We start from the raw sequence: 19,462 nt of genomic DNA on the forward strand, positions 1-19,462 counted from the left end.
TAAAAGGATTTCGTTAAGTTTCTCATGATTTCTCGACAGTACAGATAGAGATTTTAAAAAAATTTCAAAATATTAATTTTGAATGGATGTTAACCATTCCAAAGTACAAGAAACACATCTTAGAGATATACCTTTTTTAATCTGTATACACCACTTGTATTCAGAAAAATATTAGATAGCTTGAAGATAGCAAAGCTTGTAATAAGATAATCATTTATGGAGTTCTAAATTTCATAAGGTAAGTACCAAAGATATGTAAATATAGTCTGTAAGCATGTACAATTTCAGTTTATGAATATCAAAGTAAAGTTTGTTATGTTCAACAAAGCTTTCATAAAAGGATTTCGTTAAGTTTCTCATGATTCCTCGACAGTACAGATAGAGATTTTAAAAAATTTTCAAAACATTAATTTTGAATGGATGTTAACCATGCCAAAGTACCCGTCTTTGAAGAATGGTTTAGGGGAAAAATGCAATTTTCTAAAAAAATTGTGACACCTTGTGTGTGAGTTATCTTTTAAAATTTTGTTTCAAGTAGGAACTTGATTCTGAAAAGAGTTTGGATAGAGGTGAAAACAGAGACTCTGGATATTGTGAGATAGCGTCTGTGGAAATACTACTAATTCTCTAGAATGAGAAATGCAACCTTAATTGAAAAGCCTTTTGCGGAAGCAATTGTGGATCCAAATGATTTCAAAACATTTTAAACCTTTACTTGATTCAGAAGATTAATTAAGTACATGTAAAGAATCTATAAGAGCATATTGGAAGGAAAGCCTGTTTACTTCCATTTAATTACTGTAAGTTATTTACTTGTTCTTACATGCTTATGTTTTAATTATTCTGATGAACAATTCACAAGCATCCACATCCACTCCTAATAATGATAATAATCTCATATTACTTTTAGATAAAAAAGATGTTTTATTTTTATTTAAATTAGTTGAAAAGTCTGAAGATATATTTCGTATTGGCAAAGAAAAAATTGAAAAAATATATAAAGATATAGATTATAATTGTAAAAATAATATAGGATTTGATTCTGTAGGAATTAGTAGACAGATAAGAAAGGTAGAAGATACTATAACTAAACATAGAGATATACAAGAAGAAATTTCAGAAGGATTAGTTCGATGATATATAATAAAAAAAGGTCAGCCTAGAATTTTTGAAGAACTACTAAAATATAAAGAATATTTAAAGATATTTGTAAGATTGAAAAATATAGATATAGGTCCTGATTAGTAAATCCTTAAAAATATAAGATACATCTTGCAAATAATTATAGTAAGGGTAAAATAGTATTTCTAATAAAAGAGGCCATTGTGGAAATTGGATCAATTATCTAGCCATTTTAAAAGTTGCCCCGAAGATTAGTCGGAGATGAGTGGGTGAAGGCGCTAGGAATGAAGGGGGTTGGATAGAAAATTGTGAAAATGAATTAGGGTACATGGGTAAATGGAATGGAAATGGTAAATTAATTATATTTAATAGTATTATTATTAAATTAAAATATTGAATTATTATAATTTGATTTTTGAATAAATAAATTGCAAATATTATTTTTGAAATGAGAATTTAAAAATCAAGGATGAATGTAATTTCCACATTTTCCATTGGGAAAATTTCATAACTAAGAAATTAATTATGACACATTTCAAAAACAAGAAAACAAGTTTCAAATTTTTAAAATCAGATTTTTATTAAAAATTATTTATAATTTAATTAGTTAAATAATTATTTTATTAATTAAATATATTTAGGTCACAGATCTATACAATTTGATCACAAATTAACAATATAATTAGTTACTTATTATTTTTTGTTCACAAATCAAAAATTTTATGTCACAAATTTTTTACGATCACATTTCAAAAAATTTGTAAGTCGCAGTTTGTTTATTGGTCACAAATCAAAAAATAATTAGTCACGGATTAATTTTTAGTCACGACTTATCATATTATTGGTCACAACTTATTTTTCGGTCACAAACACAAATTTTATAGGTCACATATTATTTTTCGATGACGAATCAAAAATTTTATAGGTTACAGATTAATTTTTCGGTCACAACTCAATAAATTATAAGTCACAAACATAATTTTTAGAGGTCACATATTATTTTTCGATCACGAATCAAAAATTTTATAGGTCACAAATTAATTTTTCAGTCACAGCTCAATAAATTATAAGTCACAAACACAATTTTTATAGGTCACATATTATTTTTCGATCACGAACCAAAATTTTTATAGGTCACAGATTAATTTTTCAATCACAACTCAATAAATTATAAGTCACAAACATAATTTTTAGAGGTCACATATTATTTTTCGATCACGAATCAAAAATTTTATAGGTCACAAATTAATTTTTCAGTCACAGCTCAATAAATTATAAGTCACAAACACAATTTTTATAGGTCACATATTATTTTTCGATCACGAACCAAAATTTTTATAGGTCACAGATTAATTTTTCAATCACAACTCAATAAATTATAAGTCACAAACACAAATATTATAGGTCACATATTATTTTTCGATCACGAATCAAAAATTTTAAGAGTCACAGATTAATTTTTCAGTCACAACTCAATAAATTATAAGTCACAAACACAAATTTTATAGGTCACATTATTTTTCGATCACGAATCAAAAATTTTATAGGTCACATATTAATTTTACGATCACATTTCAATAGAGTTGAGTGGTGTCACAAATTACAAATATTATAAGTCACAATTTATTATATAGTCACAAATTACAAATTACCGAACACAGACTAACAAATTTTTAGGTCACACATTATTTTTTATCACAAATTATCTTTTTTATTAGTCACATATTGTCGATTATTGGTCACAAGTTAACCAATTTAATGGTCACATACACCCCTACCCCATGTCTCCAAAGCAGAACGACATGGAACACAGAAGACGCCATCCACATTTCTTCCTGTGCCCAAATCCTCGCCCAGAAAGCTGGCAACTTCATTTTCTAGATAAATTGTTTGTGAAAAAGATCATCATCAACTTCAATTTCAAATACTCATATGCTATGCCAATCTGGTGGATTCTACGTCATTTTCATGGATGAAACAAGCTTCAGAGAAACTTCATATTCATTATATTTTTGTTCACCACCTTCTCCTTCTTCTTCCACGCCACCGCCACACACTGCCACCGCCACACCACACACACACTCCTACGACAGCACCACCACACACCCACCTCCACACCATGAAAACACCACCGTCAGACCGCCACGCCACATCCACCACCGCCAGATCTGCCACCGCCACACACCGCTATACACTGCCATACCATGAAAACACCACTGCTAGACCGCCACACCACATCCACCACAGCCAGATCCGCCACCACCACCAGGCAAGCACCGCACCACATCCACCTGCGTTTTCTTCAGGGGAGGGGGAGTGAGAGAGAGTGTGACATGAGAGAGAAATGTAGAGATAGAGTATTGGAAATTAATTAGGGTTTGTGTGTAATGGAATATATATATTTAGTAAAAATATTAATTAAAATAAAATATCTGATTTTTGAAATGTTAAACTACCCATCTTATTTTAGAATTATGAATTTTAAAAATATGAAATTGTGTAATTTCCACTTTTCCATTTGACAGTTAAATTGGCACAAATATCTATATTGGACCAGCTTAAGCTTAAGTCCCATCACAAGTCCAATTGCCAAATTGTTCAAATATTCTCTAATGATATTAATGTAATTTGTATAGCTTATTACCAAATTAGAGTTTATTTAATGCGTGCTTTACTTATATATAAAAAAACATTTATGATGAATAAAATTAAGAAATTGCTTGTTGTTCATCATCATTGACATAATTTTTTTACAGATTGATGATATATCAAAAAGAAAGTGAAGAAATTTTTTTATTTGGTTAATGAGGTTTGACCCAATCAAATATCATCACATCATCCGTTAGTAAACAAATATATAAGTTGTGATGTACATATAGTACAACTGATAAAATCATGTTGAATAGGGTTAAAATAAATTATTGATTTTAACACTACGAGACACTAAATGTTTCACTATGTACACATTACTTATTCATATGTAGGAAATAAAAATTTACTTATTTTGACCTTGAAATAGATTCTATTATCAAAAAAGGTACCTTACTCTATTATTAATCTTGTCAATAAAAAGCATATTTGTAAAAACAAACTTCTTTGTAAATAATCTGATTCTAAGTATATTAGTGAAGCTAAGCCAAACATAGACATGAAATAAAACAAGTTCTTTTTGGACCCTCGAAATTCGTCGTCGATTTTTGCACTTTGGGTGGATTCTTTCTTCATTGTGGAATGTGTTGGTATAATAGACTAGTATCCACATCAAATTGTATATTTATAACAGTGACACACAATAATGTATTTTTATTTGCATATTTTTGATCAAAATTTTCAGTTGTTTAAAATAATTAGTTTTCAAAGTTCTTTGGAATGGTACTCATTAAATATTTTCTTAGTTTTGCTTCAGTCAGTTTATATTTTCTAAAGTAAGCATCAATTTTCTTCCTCACAAAAAAAAAAAAAAAAAGCTATGAATATCTAGTGGACATCTTAGGCGAGCATCTAAAGTTGGACTCCATTGTGTGTTTGGTACTCTGTCGTTAATGTAATGAGTTTTAGTCTCCTAAATTCGATTTCTTGTAGCAGAATTTTTGAAACTTTAGCCCACCTCAAATCATTCTCTGGCTCCATTGCTCGGATTAATCGAGCAAAAGGGCAAGTGTGCTCTTCAACTTTCCGACTCAATAACCAAGGAAAATATGCAAGACAATTACAAGCAATACTGGCTGTTTTTCGCAGGTGCAAAGAAAACGAGACAATAGAGAAAGTACTTGCATTCGTGGATACTTTTTACAATCTAGTGAAAAATACTTATAAATGGGGTTGGGGTCCGTCCGTCATTTCATTTTTCTCCTTCCATTTCTGAAAAATGGCATCGAGAGTTGTATGCATGAGCAGATGGCCATTAAAATCTTGAATGTGAAGCCTGGGCTCAAATTCTTTATGCAGGATGGTTGTTGGCCCGATGCACGAAATTGCATCTCAATCGGGAGCTAATATGGTTGGGATTACCATAAAATATTATCAAGTGAATCTGGCTAAGACGCACAAGAAGAAGGCCGGGCTTGATAAGCAATGTGAAGTGTAGTAATTCCTGCAGATGCCATTGACACGCCAAAACTGGAAGAAGTGTACAATGAGATCTATAAGTTGAGAAAAACTTTGGTGTACTTAATGTTGGAAAAAATGGTTTAATGGGTTAACTTTGAGCCCAAATTTCAGTGGGACCCACCTTTTAAATAATACGGGACCTAGCATATTCACGTTCTACTCCGCGAGATGATTAATGTGATATATTTATTTATCGAAAACCATTTAAAATTGAATGAAATATTAAGTGTTAAAGTAACCGACATAAACTAAGGATTATGGAAGAATTTGATTTGTCAAACACTTATCCCACATAGGAAAGTTAGGAAACTTTGGTATGGTTTATAAGGTGAAAGTTTGGAATTAGGTTTGGGCCCCAAGGGGTACCAATAGTCTTTGGAAGGGGGAAGACCTATATCCTATTGGGTTCGGTAATAAGCCCACACACGCGCGCCGCCGTCCGACCGGCCGGCACGGCACGGGCGCGGGTGGACCTTTACACTATATTAAATTTTGGCTTATTCCGAGTGTTTTATTTTCTTTTAACAGTCGACTGTTTACTGCTGTTAACCGACTTAACAGACACGACTTTTAAAAACAGTATGTCTATTCGGATTTTTGAGGCTTGTCTGAAAGGTGATGACTGTTCGAATGGCCACGAACAAGTCTATAAATAGCCAGCCTTTCTACCAGAAAATTTACACCATTTTCATTGCAAACTTTCTGTGCTTTGAATCTCATTTCCCTCTCTCTCGTTCTGATATTGTCTCGAAGTAAAACGCACTTCTTTGTGTTCGTTGGAACTCCTACAGACTGCAGTGCTGCTTCTGTAGGAGACGCAAATTCGTTCTATCCTGGAAAACGATTGCTGGACGTCTTTAGCACCATTGAAGGCAACAAATTCGTTTTAAGGAAATATCGTGAAGTCGGTGGGCTCGAATTATAATTTTGGATCCTGTTGATCAATTCTTGCATTCAGGTAATTCTATCGGATTGTTTTCGAAGGAGTGAATTCAAACTCTAGAAACAACACTTAATGCGACCGTGCAATGGGGAGTTCCCACCTCATCGGGTGGCCCACCCTCACCCACTGAGGTGATTTGGCGCGATCAGATGATCACACCACGTAATACGGTTCAACCATCTCACCAAAGATTTTCTCTTATATGTTTAAAGTCTGAATCTTTGTATGTATCTTATGAATGGGCGACCACTGAATTGCATTGTGGGAAAGACCCGGGACAATGGGACATGTGAGAGGTTATCCAGGGGACTGAGCAAAGAGATGCATAATGCATTACCAAGGGATCAGGCTCAGCCCTAGCTCAAGGCAACGTAGATCATCGCACAGTGCCTCAAAAAAATAAAATAAAATCCCAAAAATCCAACAAAAGGTTTCCTTTATTTTTTGGAGTTGAGTACTTTAGTCCTTCAAAAAGCCAAGACAAAACAACAAAATTGGACTAAATAGGACACCCAAAACACTTGGGCACTTAACATACATTCTCTGTTTTAGGAATAAAATGGACCTATAATCGAACTATTATCTAGTGCTATATTTTGTCGTCTTTTTAATATATATAAATTAATTTTTACGAAAGTTAAAAGTAAATTATTTAATTTGAAAGGGCTCATTTCATTTATCAAAAGTTATAGAGAAACTGGATTTGAATTGATCATGGTTAGTATTAAAGAGATTGTTATGCTTGCAAAAAAAAATTATATTCAAGGGCCTAATTACAATTTGTCGTCGAGGGCCTCGGACTGACCCTGTCGAGGCCAAGAAGTTACAAGGACATAGCTCGAGTAGCAAACAAAGTAGGGTTTGAAGTGATTAAGGAAAAGGAACCCATGGTATGCTAGGCTGAAGATGGGGAGGATTGCGAATCGGAGTAACCACATTTTAGTCAAAGTGCTTGTGTGGCAGAGGATTGCGCCAAAGCACGAGATGCTGTTTGTGACTGCAGATTACCTGACTAGAGGCAGTGATTCTGGGATTTTCACCCCTATGCATGTGATTCTCTGAAGGAAGCCTGAATGCAAGTCCGGTTCAATTTCAGATTAAGAGATTAATGTAATGCGTAAGAATTGATCGACGATTGTAGATGTCAATTTCGTGCATGCTTCATTGTTGCTTATTGGATTTACTTAACAGCTTTATCTTTTTCAGCTTAATAAGCGTGCTCTCATAGAAAAATGAGATTCTCCTATTCGAAAGTAAATTGAACCGTCTTAGTAGTTTTCTGGAAGAGAAAAATTACTGAGGAAGTTGACAATGTGCTCTAACTTAGTGCTTGTAAGGATTTTGATAATTGATTTTTTTATTGTTTGAGATAAAGTGGGTGCTATCCGTGAGAGAAAAATTCAAAAATGACGACTGAAATAGTGAAATAACGGTAACAAAATTAATTTTAATTGGCTTAAAATTTGTACCAAACAAGCCGTTAGAAAGTTTCTCAAACTAACTTTTCTATTTTGTAAAAGATTTTCATCCTTTTTTCTATGTACTCTATCTTCCACTTGCTTCTTTGCTTTGACAAATGTTGCATTAACTTTTATCATCACAATTGTGTTAGGCCACTTAAGTCCTGTAGGGTGTACTTCTGCTTTATACATTTTTACATAAAGTGCCTCTTAGAAAATTAGAGAAAAGGGAAAAAACTACTTTTTTTGTAATTCTAACCACAATTTGTTTTGGTTATTAAATACAGAAGTGTCCAGCTTTTGAATTTAAAACTTGTTGGCTGAGTTGTAAGCCATTGTGGCATGTGGCAGTAGAATAGCTGTAATCGTCTTTACTTGATAAATTATTGATCGGACATCAGAGATGACTCATGTGAGGTCAGCTCGTGTTCCTTTATGCACTTAGGAGACACACGAAGACATCAAATATTGGCAAGGGAAAATTTGTCCCATAAGCAACCTTTTAATAACCAACTCAAGCATGGAACTCATTCCAGTGTAATATTCACACTTGTGGACTGATCTCCTTCCTGGTGTTGATCCAGGCATCACCCTTCCGGACCCTATTTCTATTATTGTCCTGACCTGTGTGTATAGAGTAATATTATTTAATATCCCAGGTGTCGAGCACCAATTTAGGTAACAACTGCATGACATTAAATTATAGATTCACTTAAATGCAATATCACGTGATTCATTTAAACCTATCGAGTGTGATTATTTAAATTGGTTAACAGCATGTATATTGTCACAAAGTTGGTGTAGTGCTACTTTTGAGGAGTTGAATAACATAATTTTTGTAGATCTCTATGCTCTTTCTTGTCCGACAATTCCACTCTAGCTTTCCAGCTTGTGTGTTGTTCAGTGCATCATAACATCACCCTACTTTTATTCCTTTCCCATTTTTTGTGAATTTTAGAGAGCATTATTTATCACATATCATCATTTCTATCATTATAATGTGATAAGTATCTCTAGCTTTGATGTTTTAAGGTTAGGATTAATGTAATGATTCTTATTTAGACTCTCACAAAGAGGGAGTCTAATGATAGTATTTTTTTTTTTGAATTTATTAATCGAGTTCTGATGATATCAGAATATGACAATACGTTCATGCCTATGTTTGTATCATGTATGTATCTGCTTAGATCTAGCTTTTGTATTGTGGAAACGATATATGTCTCGTGGCAAGTGCGTGAAAAATGTGCTGCTTGTTTTTCTCTCTAGTTAATGTTATTCGTCTCTTCGGTTCTATGTGTTATTATCAAAATATAATTGAATATTTTCATCTAAACCCAGTCTTCTACACCCCCATAAAGTGGGTCGGAGGATGTTGAATTGGCCTCTAGAGGCTGCCGTGAGAGTGGCGATGCAAGGTAATGGTGAAGTTTGGCCGGTCGACAAAATTGGGCAGTGTTTTTTAAATATTTTGCAATAAAGCTGGCACTAAAATCTCCAACATATGACAATCTAAACTGACCAGAGCTGAGAAAAGACAGCAGTTGAATTGCAGTTTTTGTTTGGCCCTCTTGGCTATTACCATCGTTAAAGTTTAATTATCTCTTGTTGCTAGATAAATTTCCCTTTTTTTTTTCGCGCCTGCATCTACCCTAATTATTGGTAATCCTGGGTAAATTCAATCTGCTGTTACTGAATTTTAATGAAAACCACCTGTCGACTAATTATTGGTAATCCTGGGTAAATTCAATCTGCTGTTACTGAATTTTAATGAAAACCACCTGTCGAAATGGTCCTTTGTCAAGGACAAAAACCTGAAAATAAGCTCATTTGTTTGCTAAGGTGATGAAACTCAACACAAATCAAAGCTGAAGCCCAACTATAGTAAGCGACAACCCGCACATGATGATTCTGTGTAGGAAATCATTTTGGAATGATTGATGGGACTTCTGTGATGAGTAAAATGTCTTGTCTTGTCTTATCAATTTAGGCAATAGAGTAGCTGCTCTTTGCAAGAGCATTAGATACATCATAAGCTAAGGAGGTCAAATTGATTTTTAGGAATGTAATTGTATGCTTTGGTCAAGGAGATGTGGCCAGGTTGATTTTCATCCAATGGACACCCATTTCATTTGTAATGCTATAAGTACCTCATTTATGTATCATTTGAAGATTAATGCAACTCAATACACTTGAATCTACTTTTTGTCTTCTCTTTTGTCAAATATACACCAAACTTTGTTTGAGTTTTATTTACTTTGCTTTCTTCAAATCATTAACGATTGTCTATTATTTAACAATCGATCTTAGAATATATTGTCAGATTCCAAACATATTTGTCTCGTGTTATAAAGTATTTCCCATGTCCTAACTCGAAGTATTTTCGATTAGCATTCTATCCATACTTATCAAATTTTGCTTACGTATACACTAGTGGGATCGATAACTATTGTCCACGTTACCCTAACGAAAAAACGAGGTCAACAAATACCAACTTAAAATCATTAACAGTTTCTTTCAAGCTCATAATAGAAATTAGTAGTTATATTGTCCATGAAAATAAATACGTCCATCTGCTCCATGTACTTATATATGTGGTGGTCAAGACCTAGACAAAGATTCATTCCATTAAAATACAAATACACTCAGCCTGGGCCTACCTTAACAATATTTAAGTTTTGAAAAAATATTTAGTTATATTTAAAAAGATTAATTAGTAAAAATAGATTATCTATATAGATGAGATTGAAATCATTGTTAATTTAAGATATTCACGTGGAAAATTGCAGCAACAGCCCCCAACTTTATTTACCTTATTACAACCCCATCCCCCCTCTTTTTATTTGGTAATATAGTCCATGTCACACATGTTTAGATACTAAGTTAATCCCTAAGACGACTTATGTGCATGGTCTATGAAGTTTGCACATGAGCCTAACTTGTAATGATTTTCAAGGCAAAACTAATAGTTCTACTATTGAATCACAAAAGTAGTAAACACACGAATGCTTTTCAAGAATCTAAACACTCATTTTACTTGAGTAAAACAGTAAGTTGTCTGCATTTTGTTTGAATAAAATAATGAATAGTGCTATTAATCAGTAGTTGTGATCGTCACTAGTTTAGGTGATAATGGATCACATATTTAAGATCAATATATTAGGGGGATCAACTATCATCTATAGAAGTGATGATTACGACTAATGTTGAATAACATTACTCTAAAATAATTACTCATACTTGTAATATTTATTTGTATGCATCAATTTCTTTGCTTTAGTTCTGGGAGGACGTCTTCAAGACTAAGAAATATTGCAATTGAGGTTTATTCATGTTTATCAACTTCTATGCTCAGTGGCAGATGCAGACATTTGAAATTAGTAGGGCATGATATTGCTGTTTGTTTTTCCATTTGAAGTGGTTGAATCGCTGGGGAAGGAAATCAAGTTAAGAACGATCGTCGGGAATGGAGCAAATGATTGGGTTTTGCTTCAAAGTTTGGAATTGGGAGCCCTCAAGCTGAGAGTTGGGATTGAATTGGGAGTAGATCGGTTTCTTGCATTGAATTTCAATTTGGTTTCTTTGGATTGAAATTTGGGTTTTGAAAGTTGGGGCGGTTTGTGATTCTTTCTATTGGAAACTGTAATAGTTTTTTCATTACTCCATTTTCGATTTTTATAATTAAAAAAAAAAACATTTTTAATTGGTGGGACACGTGACCCACCGAGACCAAATGTAGGTCCGCCATTGTCTATGCTTCAATTCTAGAAAGACAATCTTGAGATTAAGAAATATTATACGTTTATCGACTTCCATGCTTCAATTTTGGGTGGACCGTTTCACCCTTCAAACATACCACAAGTGAAGCTCACACGCAACAAAGACTGAATGGAATCATTTTGAAAAGTTGGGAAGGACGGTACCAAGAAAAAAATGAACTTGTCTAGTTTGTCACGAGACGGATCAATAGATGGGGGACTGTTACTGCAATTTTGCCTTTTCACAATTGTTAAATTGTATCCAACTTTCCTCTGATCCTGGCGTGCGACCCGACCGTGATTGACAGCGCGAATCTCGCACAAATCCACACATAAAAAGCCATTTCACCTTTCACTTTACTCTTACTTCGATATCTTTTATATCTATACTCTCTCTCTCTTCTATCGATGGAGTTCTTTACTCTCTTCTGCACTGCCTTTCTTTTAGCCGGCGGCTTATACTGGTTTGTTTGCATTCTTGGCTCGGCCGAGCAAAAGGGTAAACATGCCGTTCAGCTTTCCGGCGGCTCAATCGCCAAAGAAAACGTTCAAGATAATTACCAGCAGTACTGGTCGTTTTTCCGGAGACCCAAAGAAATCGAGAAGGCAGAAAAGGTACCTGCTTTCGTCGATACATTTTATAATCTGGTTACAGATATTTATGAATGGGGTTGGGGTCAGTCTTTTCATTTTTCTCCTTCCGTTCCTGGAAAATCGCATCGGGAGGCTACTCGTATACACGAGGAGATGGCGGTGGATCTGTTAAATGTGAAGCCTGGGGCTCGAATTCTTGATGCAGGTTGTGGGGTAGGTGGCCCGATGCGGGCTATTGCAGCCCACTCGGGGGCTAATGTAGTTGGGATTACCATAAATGAGTATCAGGTGAATCGGGCCCGGACACACAACAAGAAGGCCGGTCTTGATAAGCAATGTGAGGTGGTGTGTGGTAATTTCCTTCAGATGCCTTTTGCCGACAATAGTTTTGACGGGGCTTATTCAATTGAGGCAACGTGCCATGCCCCAAAATTGGAGGAAGTGTACAGTGAGATCTATAGGATTTTGAAACCTGGATGTTTATATGTGTCTTACGAATGGGTGACAACTGAATTGTACCGTGGAGATGACCCGGAGCAAGTGGAGGTCATCCAGGGGATTGAGAGAGGAGATGCCTTACCAGGGCTTAGGAGTTACAAGGACATTGCTCAAGTTGCAAAGACGGTTGGGTTTGAAGTGATTAAGGAAAAGGATTTGGCTAAACCACCGGCCAACCCGTGGTGGACGAGGCTGAAGATGGGGAGGATTGCCTATTGGAGGAACCACATTTTAGTCACAGTGCTTGCGTGGCTGGGGATTGCGCCAAAGGGTGTCGTGGATGTGCACGAGATGCTTTTCGTGACTGCAGATTACCTGACCAGAGGTGGTGAGACTGGGATTTTCACTCCTATGCATATGATTCTCTGCAGGAAGCCGGAAAGTAAGTCTGTTTCTAGTTCGACTTAGGAGGACGCAATGTAATGCATATGAATTGATCTACAATTATGGAGGTCAATTTCTTGATGTTTTATTTTTGTTATTTGTCTTTTACTTTGTTGTTTATCGGATTTAATTTAATAGCTTTATGCCGTTTTAGCTTGATTGCTTGCTTTCATAGAAAAAATTTCTTCATTTTGTTTAGTTTATTGTTAATGTTGTTGGCTTGAAGTAGATTTGGCCGTCTTATCTTGTGTTGTTCGAGGGAACTACAAAGAAATTTGACACTGCCCTCTAACTTATGTTAGAAAGTCTCTTGAAATTAGCTTGTTCTATTCTTTTTGTAATGGTAAAATTATCAATGATGGTCAATTTCGTAGTGCAATGCTGCACTGAATGTCAAGTGAATTGGAATGTCTTTTTTCTAATTCTTTTTGTTGTATGTGTCATTGCATTATACCACTTGTGTTCTTGATTTGAACTAAGCGTCGAATTATTTTATCGTTAGCATTAGTGTTATGCCACTGCAGTCTTGCTTGGACTACTTTATTGTAATTCTAACCACAATATTTAATTGTTATTATACATCCAAGTATCCAGTTTTTTAGCGTTAAAACTGTCTTGACTGGATTAGTTTATGGTTGATTCATAAACAATGTTGGCCTCGGACTGTAGAATAGCTGTAATCGTCTTTACTTGATAAATTATTGAGCGGACATGGCACATGATTTAGTTAGCTGTATGACTGTCCGTTACATTCGATGTCTCATGTGAGGTCTGTTTGTGGTCCTTCACTACTTCAGATGTTTGGGACATCTTTTTAAAATATGAAGGGACAAAATGTATCCAGATTCATTCATTTTTTAAGAATTTTGTCCTGTGTATCATATAATATGGATTATAGAAAAATGTGGAATTTAGTATTCAATAATGTAGTAGAGGCTACAATCTTGTAGCTAGGTTTTAGCACTCACATTTTCGACTAGAGGAGTGTTCTTTCTTTGATACCAGCAGAAAGTATGAGCGAAAAGGTTATACCTGAATGATTGGTAATTGAATCTGAAAATATGTTGCCTCCAACTGTAAGGTTAAATTGGTACATGATAGCCATCCCTGTAGTTTTTTTATTAAATTTGTCGATTTAGAAATGCATTTATAATATTATGTTAAAAAAATATGGTGTGTTCAAGCACGAAGCGCGGAACTCCTTTCTAGCTAGTGCATATCCACACGTGGTAGACATTTGATTCAGGTGGCAGGCTTGTGGTTTTAATTTATTTGGATATGAACTTCCTTCCTTTGATTAATATATTGATTGTGTTAGTTGGTGCATGTGCTATCCTTTTGAATAGTTGCTTTGCAGATCTCTAAGCTCTTATCTATTGTGATTTGTACCTATCCAGCTCGCGTTTCTCTATTGATTTATTTATTGAATCAGTATCATGTCTTCTTCCTTAACCAACATTTGGCAACATTAGAGAAATCCTCAACATCGTCTAGCATTTCTAGTTTTCATGTGCAAGTCTTTTGCTTTGGATGTTTTAATGCAAGGGTTGTTTAACTGGTAACATCTAACCTGGGGAGTGACAAAACTTTTATTAAAGCTTGTGAATTTGTAACGTGGATATGCTTAGATCTAGCCTTTCGATTCCGATTCCATGCAAAATTTAACTTGCATTTTTGTCTTTTTGGTGTGTCCACCATGTTTTTGCCTCAGATATTATATCCACCCCCTTTGGCCATTTGTGAAAGGATATGGTTTTGAATCTCCAGCTGAGTCGAGTCGAGTTGAGCCGATATAACTGTTAACCATCGATTAACATCACCGAGGTCTGAGTGTGTGTCGTAGGCGCAGCATAAAGTTTTGAATCTCTCCTTTTCAATGAACAGACTATCTGGATTCCTTTTTTATTTCTTTATTTGTAATTGCTTGCTATAATTACTTGATATTTAACACTTGCTATAATTACTTGATATTTAACACCCGAAAGGGAGAGTGAGCTTGAAATTCTTTTTCCTAGTTTGCATGGTCAAATAATATATCCGTCAACGCTATGTGCTATTTGAATATTTCGTATGCAATGTGTGTGGTTTTGCATATATGATGGAATTCAATGTGTGTTTAGTTTTATCTTATAGTTTTGTCTAATGTAGAATTTTGAATATAATTTATGCTATTTTTTTTATTTTTATTTTTTTATCTACAAATGCCCCTAATGTCAACAACACTAATTTGATGTATTAAGGAATTTATTATCTTAGCTATAAAAAAATTCTAGATACATGTTATCAAGTACATGTAAGATGGTTATAAGATATCTGTACATCTATAATATATTAAAATAATACATCAAGGAGAATCATTTTTAAATGATTTTAACCTCTACAATTCAATTATTTTAATAATACTTTATTTTTCGTTTTTCAAAAGTAATAAATACTACATAATTATTGTTATTTATAGAATTTGTGTTATTAATTTTCAATTAATTAACATTCACATTAATTTAGATTCAATGAATTTTCACTTAATGAATCTTGAATTATACAAATCTAGAGTTATTATAAATTTATTCATATTTATGTATTTAGAAATTTTAATGAGTATTTAAATTTATGTATTAATAATTAATTTTTATGTATCAATTGTAATATAAAAAGATTACTCATTTATAGTATTTCATCATTATAAAAAAAAAAAAATGAATTATAGAACTTGAGTTTTCAGAGTACAATTTGAATAATTTTCTTCTCTTAAATTTTTATGCTATATTTTATTTTCTTTAATTTGTCCGAAACTCTTTAAATCCTCCAACAAATTGATATGAAATATACTTTTAAGTATTTTAGAATAACATGCAACACACGTTCAATTTTGACTAGTAAATATAAAATGTGTATATGAGGTTTGAAAAAGTGGCGTGACAAGGTCAAATTTTAAATGTATATATAATCTATAATATATTAAACATCACATGAGAATCATTTTTTTGGACGATTGTAGCCATACTACAATTCAATTATGTTAATAATACCATACTTTTTGTATGATTCTAACTTTACTATACCTAAATTATTTCAATTATACATTTTCATTATTTAATATGCATTTAACATTTAATTATACATTTCACTATTTACATGCATGTATTATAATTGACATTTATTTTCCATGGCTTGCACTCTCTCATATTTAGATCAAAATGGTGCAAATTAATTCTTCTAGTTCACGCACACTTCATATGTTTTGAGGACTATTCAATTACTCTAGCAGTAAATAAATTATTCAAGTTAATGTACATTTATTTATTTTCAAGATTATTCATCATGGAATCAAAGGCTACAAGAGGTTTTGGCAACATTAGAGAAATCCTCAACATCGTCTAGCATTTCTAGTTTTCATGTGACAAGTCTTTTGCTTTGGATGTTTTAATGCAAGGGTTGTTTAACTGGTAACATCTAACCTGGGGAGTGACAAAACTTTTATTAAAGCTTGTGAATTTGTAACGTGGATATGCTTAGATCTAGCCTTTCGATTCCGATTCCATGCAAAATTTAACTTGCATTTTTGTCTTTTTGGTGTGTCCACCATGTTTTTGCCTCAGATATTATATCCACCCCCTTTGGCCATTTGTGAAAGGATATGGTTTTGAATCTCCAGCTGAGTCGAGTCGAGTTGAGCCGATATAACTGTTAACCATCGATTAACATCACCGAGGTCTGAGTGTGTGTCGTAGGCGCAGCATAAAGTTTTGAATCTCTCCTTTTCAATGAACAGACTATCTGGATTCCTTTTTTATTTCTTTATTTGTAATTGCTTGCTATAATTACTTGATATTTAACACTTGCTATAATTACTTGATATTTAACACCCGAAAGGGAGAGTGAGCTTGAAATTCTTTTTCCTAGTTTGCATGGTCAAATAATATATCCGTCAACGCTATGTGCTATTTGAATATTTCGTATACAATGTGTGTGGTTTTGCATATGATGGAATTCAATGTGTGTTTAGTTTTATCTTATAGTTTTGTCTAATGTAGAATTTTGAATATAATTTATGCTATTTTTTTTATTTTTATTTTTTTATCTACAAATGCCCCTAATGTCAACAACACTAATTTGATGTATTAAGGAATTTATTATCTTAGCTATAAAAAAATTCTAGATACATGTTATCAAGTACATGTAAGATGGTTATAAGATATCTGTACATCTATAATATATTAAAATAATACATCAAGGAGAATCATTTTTAAATGATTTTAACCTCTACAATTCAATTATTTTAATAATACTTTATTTTTCGTTTTTCAAAAGTAATAAATACTACATAATTATTGTTATTTATAGAATTTGTGTTATTAATTTTCAATTAATTAACATTCACATTAATTTAGATTCAATGAATTTTCACTTAATGAATCTTGAATTATACAAATCTAGAGTTATTATAAATTTATTCATATTTATGTATTTAGAAATTTTAATGAGTATTTAAATTTATGTATTAATAATTAATTTTTATGTATCAATTGTAATATAAAAAGATTACTCATTTATAGTATTTCATCATTATAAAAAAAAAAAAATGAATTATAGAACTTGAGTTTTCAGAGTACAATTTGAATAATTTTCTTCTCTTAAATTTTTATGCTATATTTTATTTTCTTTAATTTGTCCGAAACTCTTTAAATCCTCCAACAAATTGATATGAAATATACTTTTAAGTATTTTAGAATAACATGCAACACACGTTCAATTTTGACTAGTAAATATAAAATGTGTATATGAGGTTTGAAAAAGTGGCGTGACAAGGTCAAATTTTAAATGTATATATAATCTATAATATATTAAACATCACATGAGAATCATTTTTTTGGACGATTGTAGCCATACTACAATTCAATTATGTTAATAATACCATACTTTTTGTATGATTCTAACTTTACTATACCTAAATTATTTCAATTATACATTTTCATTATTTAATATGCATTTAACATTTAATTATACATTTCACTATTTACATGCATGTATTATAATTGACATTTATTTTCCATGGCTTGCACTCTCTCATATTTAGATCAAAATGGTGCAAATTAATTCTTCTAGTTCACGCACACTTCATATGTTTTGAGGACTATTCAATTACTCTAGCAGTAAATAAATTATTCAAGTTAATGTACATTTATTTATTTTCAAGATTATTCATCATGGAATCAAAGGCTACAAGAGGTTTATCGGCTATGAAAATGAATGGTCCATTAGAGTGAAGGTAGTCCAAAAGGGTTGGTCGAATCTTATTTCAATAATACTAAACAATATGATATTTAAAGGCTTATCCTAATTGACAATGAGCTATTACGCCTACTACGATAATTATTTATTTTGTAATTACATTATTTTATTATAAAAAAAAAATCCTTAGCGTATGCTTGGCCCCTACTTTTTGAAAAATTCATTTTAAACCACACATCCTTCCATAAAATAATTTTACATGTAAATTAAAATCTTTTTCTTTTTTCTTAATCGTACATTTTTCCAAAAAAAAATATTTCAAAATATATTTTCTTACTAAAAAGGGCTCCAATAGGGGCCTAGTCTTAATATTCAATTATTAATATAATTTTTTCTTTGTTCATCGCCTTCAAACTTGAGGTAAAAACAATTCGTGAATTTTTTATTTATTTATTTTTTGTATGAATGCATGCGGAGATCAAATCTCTATTAAATGCCGAAAGTCATATGCCTTGATGCATACGCCTCAGCAAGTCATGGCTTTAACCTTGACAAATGACACTGAAAATATAAGGTTTAGGCCTTAGGGTGCTTAATGAAGGCATTTAGGTGAGACGGGCCTTAAGGCTTAAGCTTAAAACGCTTTGTAAAACAATGGGTACTTCATATTTTCTCCATTTTATGTTTTATCCCATGATGCTCGTGAAGATTAATAGTCAGCAGCAATCATTCCATGATCCGCAAACTGTAAAATATGCAATAAAACAAGTACTTTCCATTGAAATATAGAACTAAAGTATGTGTTTCCCATGGTTTCAATTATTAATTTAATTTATTTTTTTCACAAACAGTTATATGTTACATTTTCAAGAGGAATTTCTATGATAACTACAGAAGTTTTAGTTAACTCGGATACTCCTAATCGTTCAAAAAATATAGTATACAAAGAATTTGTTATTGAATAAAAGTTAATTTCATATAAACAACTTTTTTAACTATTTTTTATATTTTTGCATTTTTAAATATTATTTTTACGGCCCTTTGTTTAATTATTCTAAGACCGTTAATAATTTTTCATTTCATCTAATTAACTTATTTAACCTTTAAAATTGGAAAAAGGGTGTGCATCTTTTGGCACCGATGTGCGCATTGACCGCGTCTTTTGACGTTAGATTGATCTCCCTTTTCAATGCTTTCTTCTAGGTCGGCCTATGCCCGGCCTTTTTCACCTTTTATAGCACTAAATATCAATAGAAATATAAAATTACACATGGATTGAGTAAGATTTTTATATTAATAAAATCACGTAGCCATGGTCACCTAAGTAAACTGTATTTTACATTGATAAATAATAAAATAATATG

General features: G+C 32.6%; 1 protein-coding gene and 1 pseudogene across 1 annotated transcript; both read left to right on the forward strand.

Moving 5' to 3' along the window:
- Positions 1-3,094: 3,094 nt before the first annotated feature.
- On the forward strand, positions 3,095-6,468 carry LOC111412632 (annotated as a pseudogene).
- Positions 6,469-11,703: 5,235 nt separating this feature from the next.
- Positions 11,704-13,232, forward strand: LOC111412135 (24-methylenesterol C-methyltransferase 2-like). Its single transcript, XM_023042911.1, has one exon. The coding sequence runs from the start codon at positions 11,799-11,801 to the stop codon at positions 12,888-12,890; it is 1,092 nt and encodes a 363-aa protein (XP_022898679.1). The 5' UTR covers positions 11,704-11,798; the 3' UTR covers positions 12,891-13,232.
- Positions 13,233-19,462: the final 6,230 nt, after the last annotated feature.

Source organism: Olea europaea, chromosome 16, assembly GCF_002742605.1.
Source record: "Olea europaea var. sylvestris chromosome 16, O_europaea_v1, whole genome shotgun sequence".
NCBI lineage: Eukaryota > Viridiplantae > Streptophyta > Magnoliopsida > Lamiales > Oleaceae > Olea > Olea europaea.

Excerpts from the sequence above, each read along its gene's own strand:
- LOC111412135 (XM_023042911.1), top strand. The coding sequence starts at position 11,799 with ATGGAGTTCTTTACTCTCTTCTGCACTGCCTTTCTTTTAGCCGGCGGC.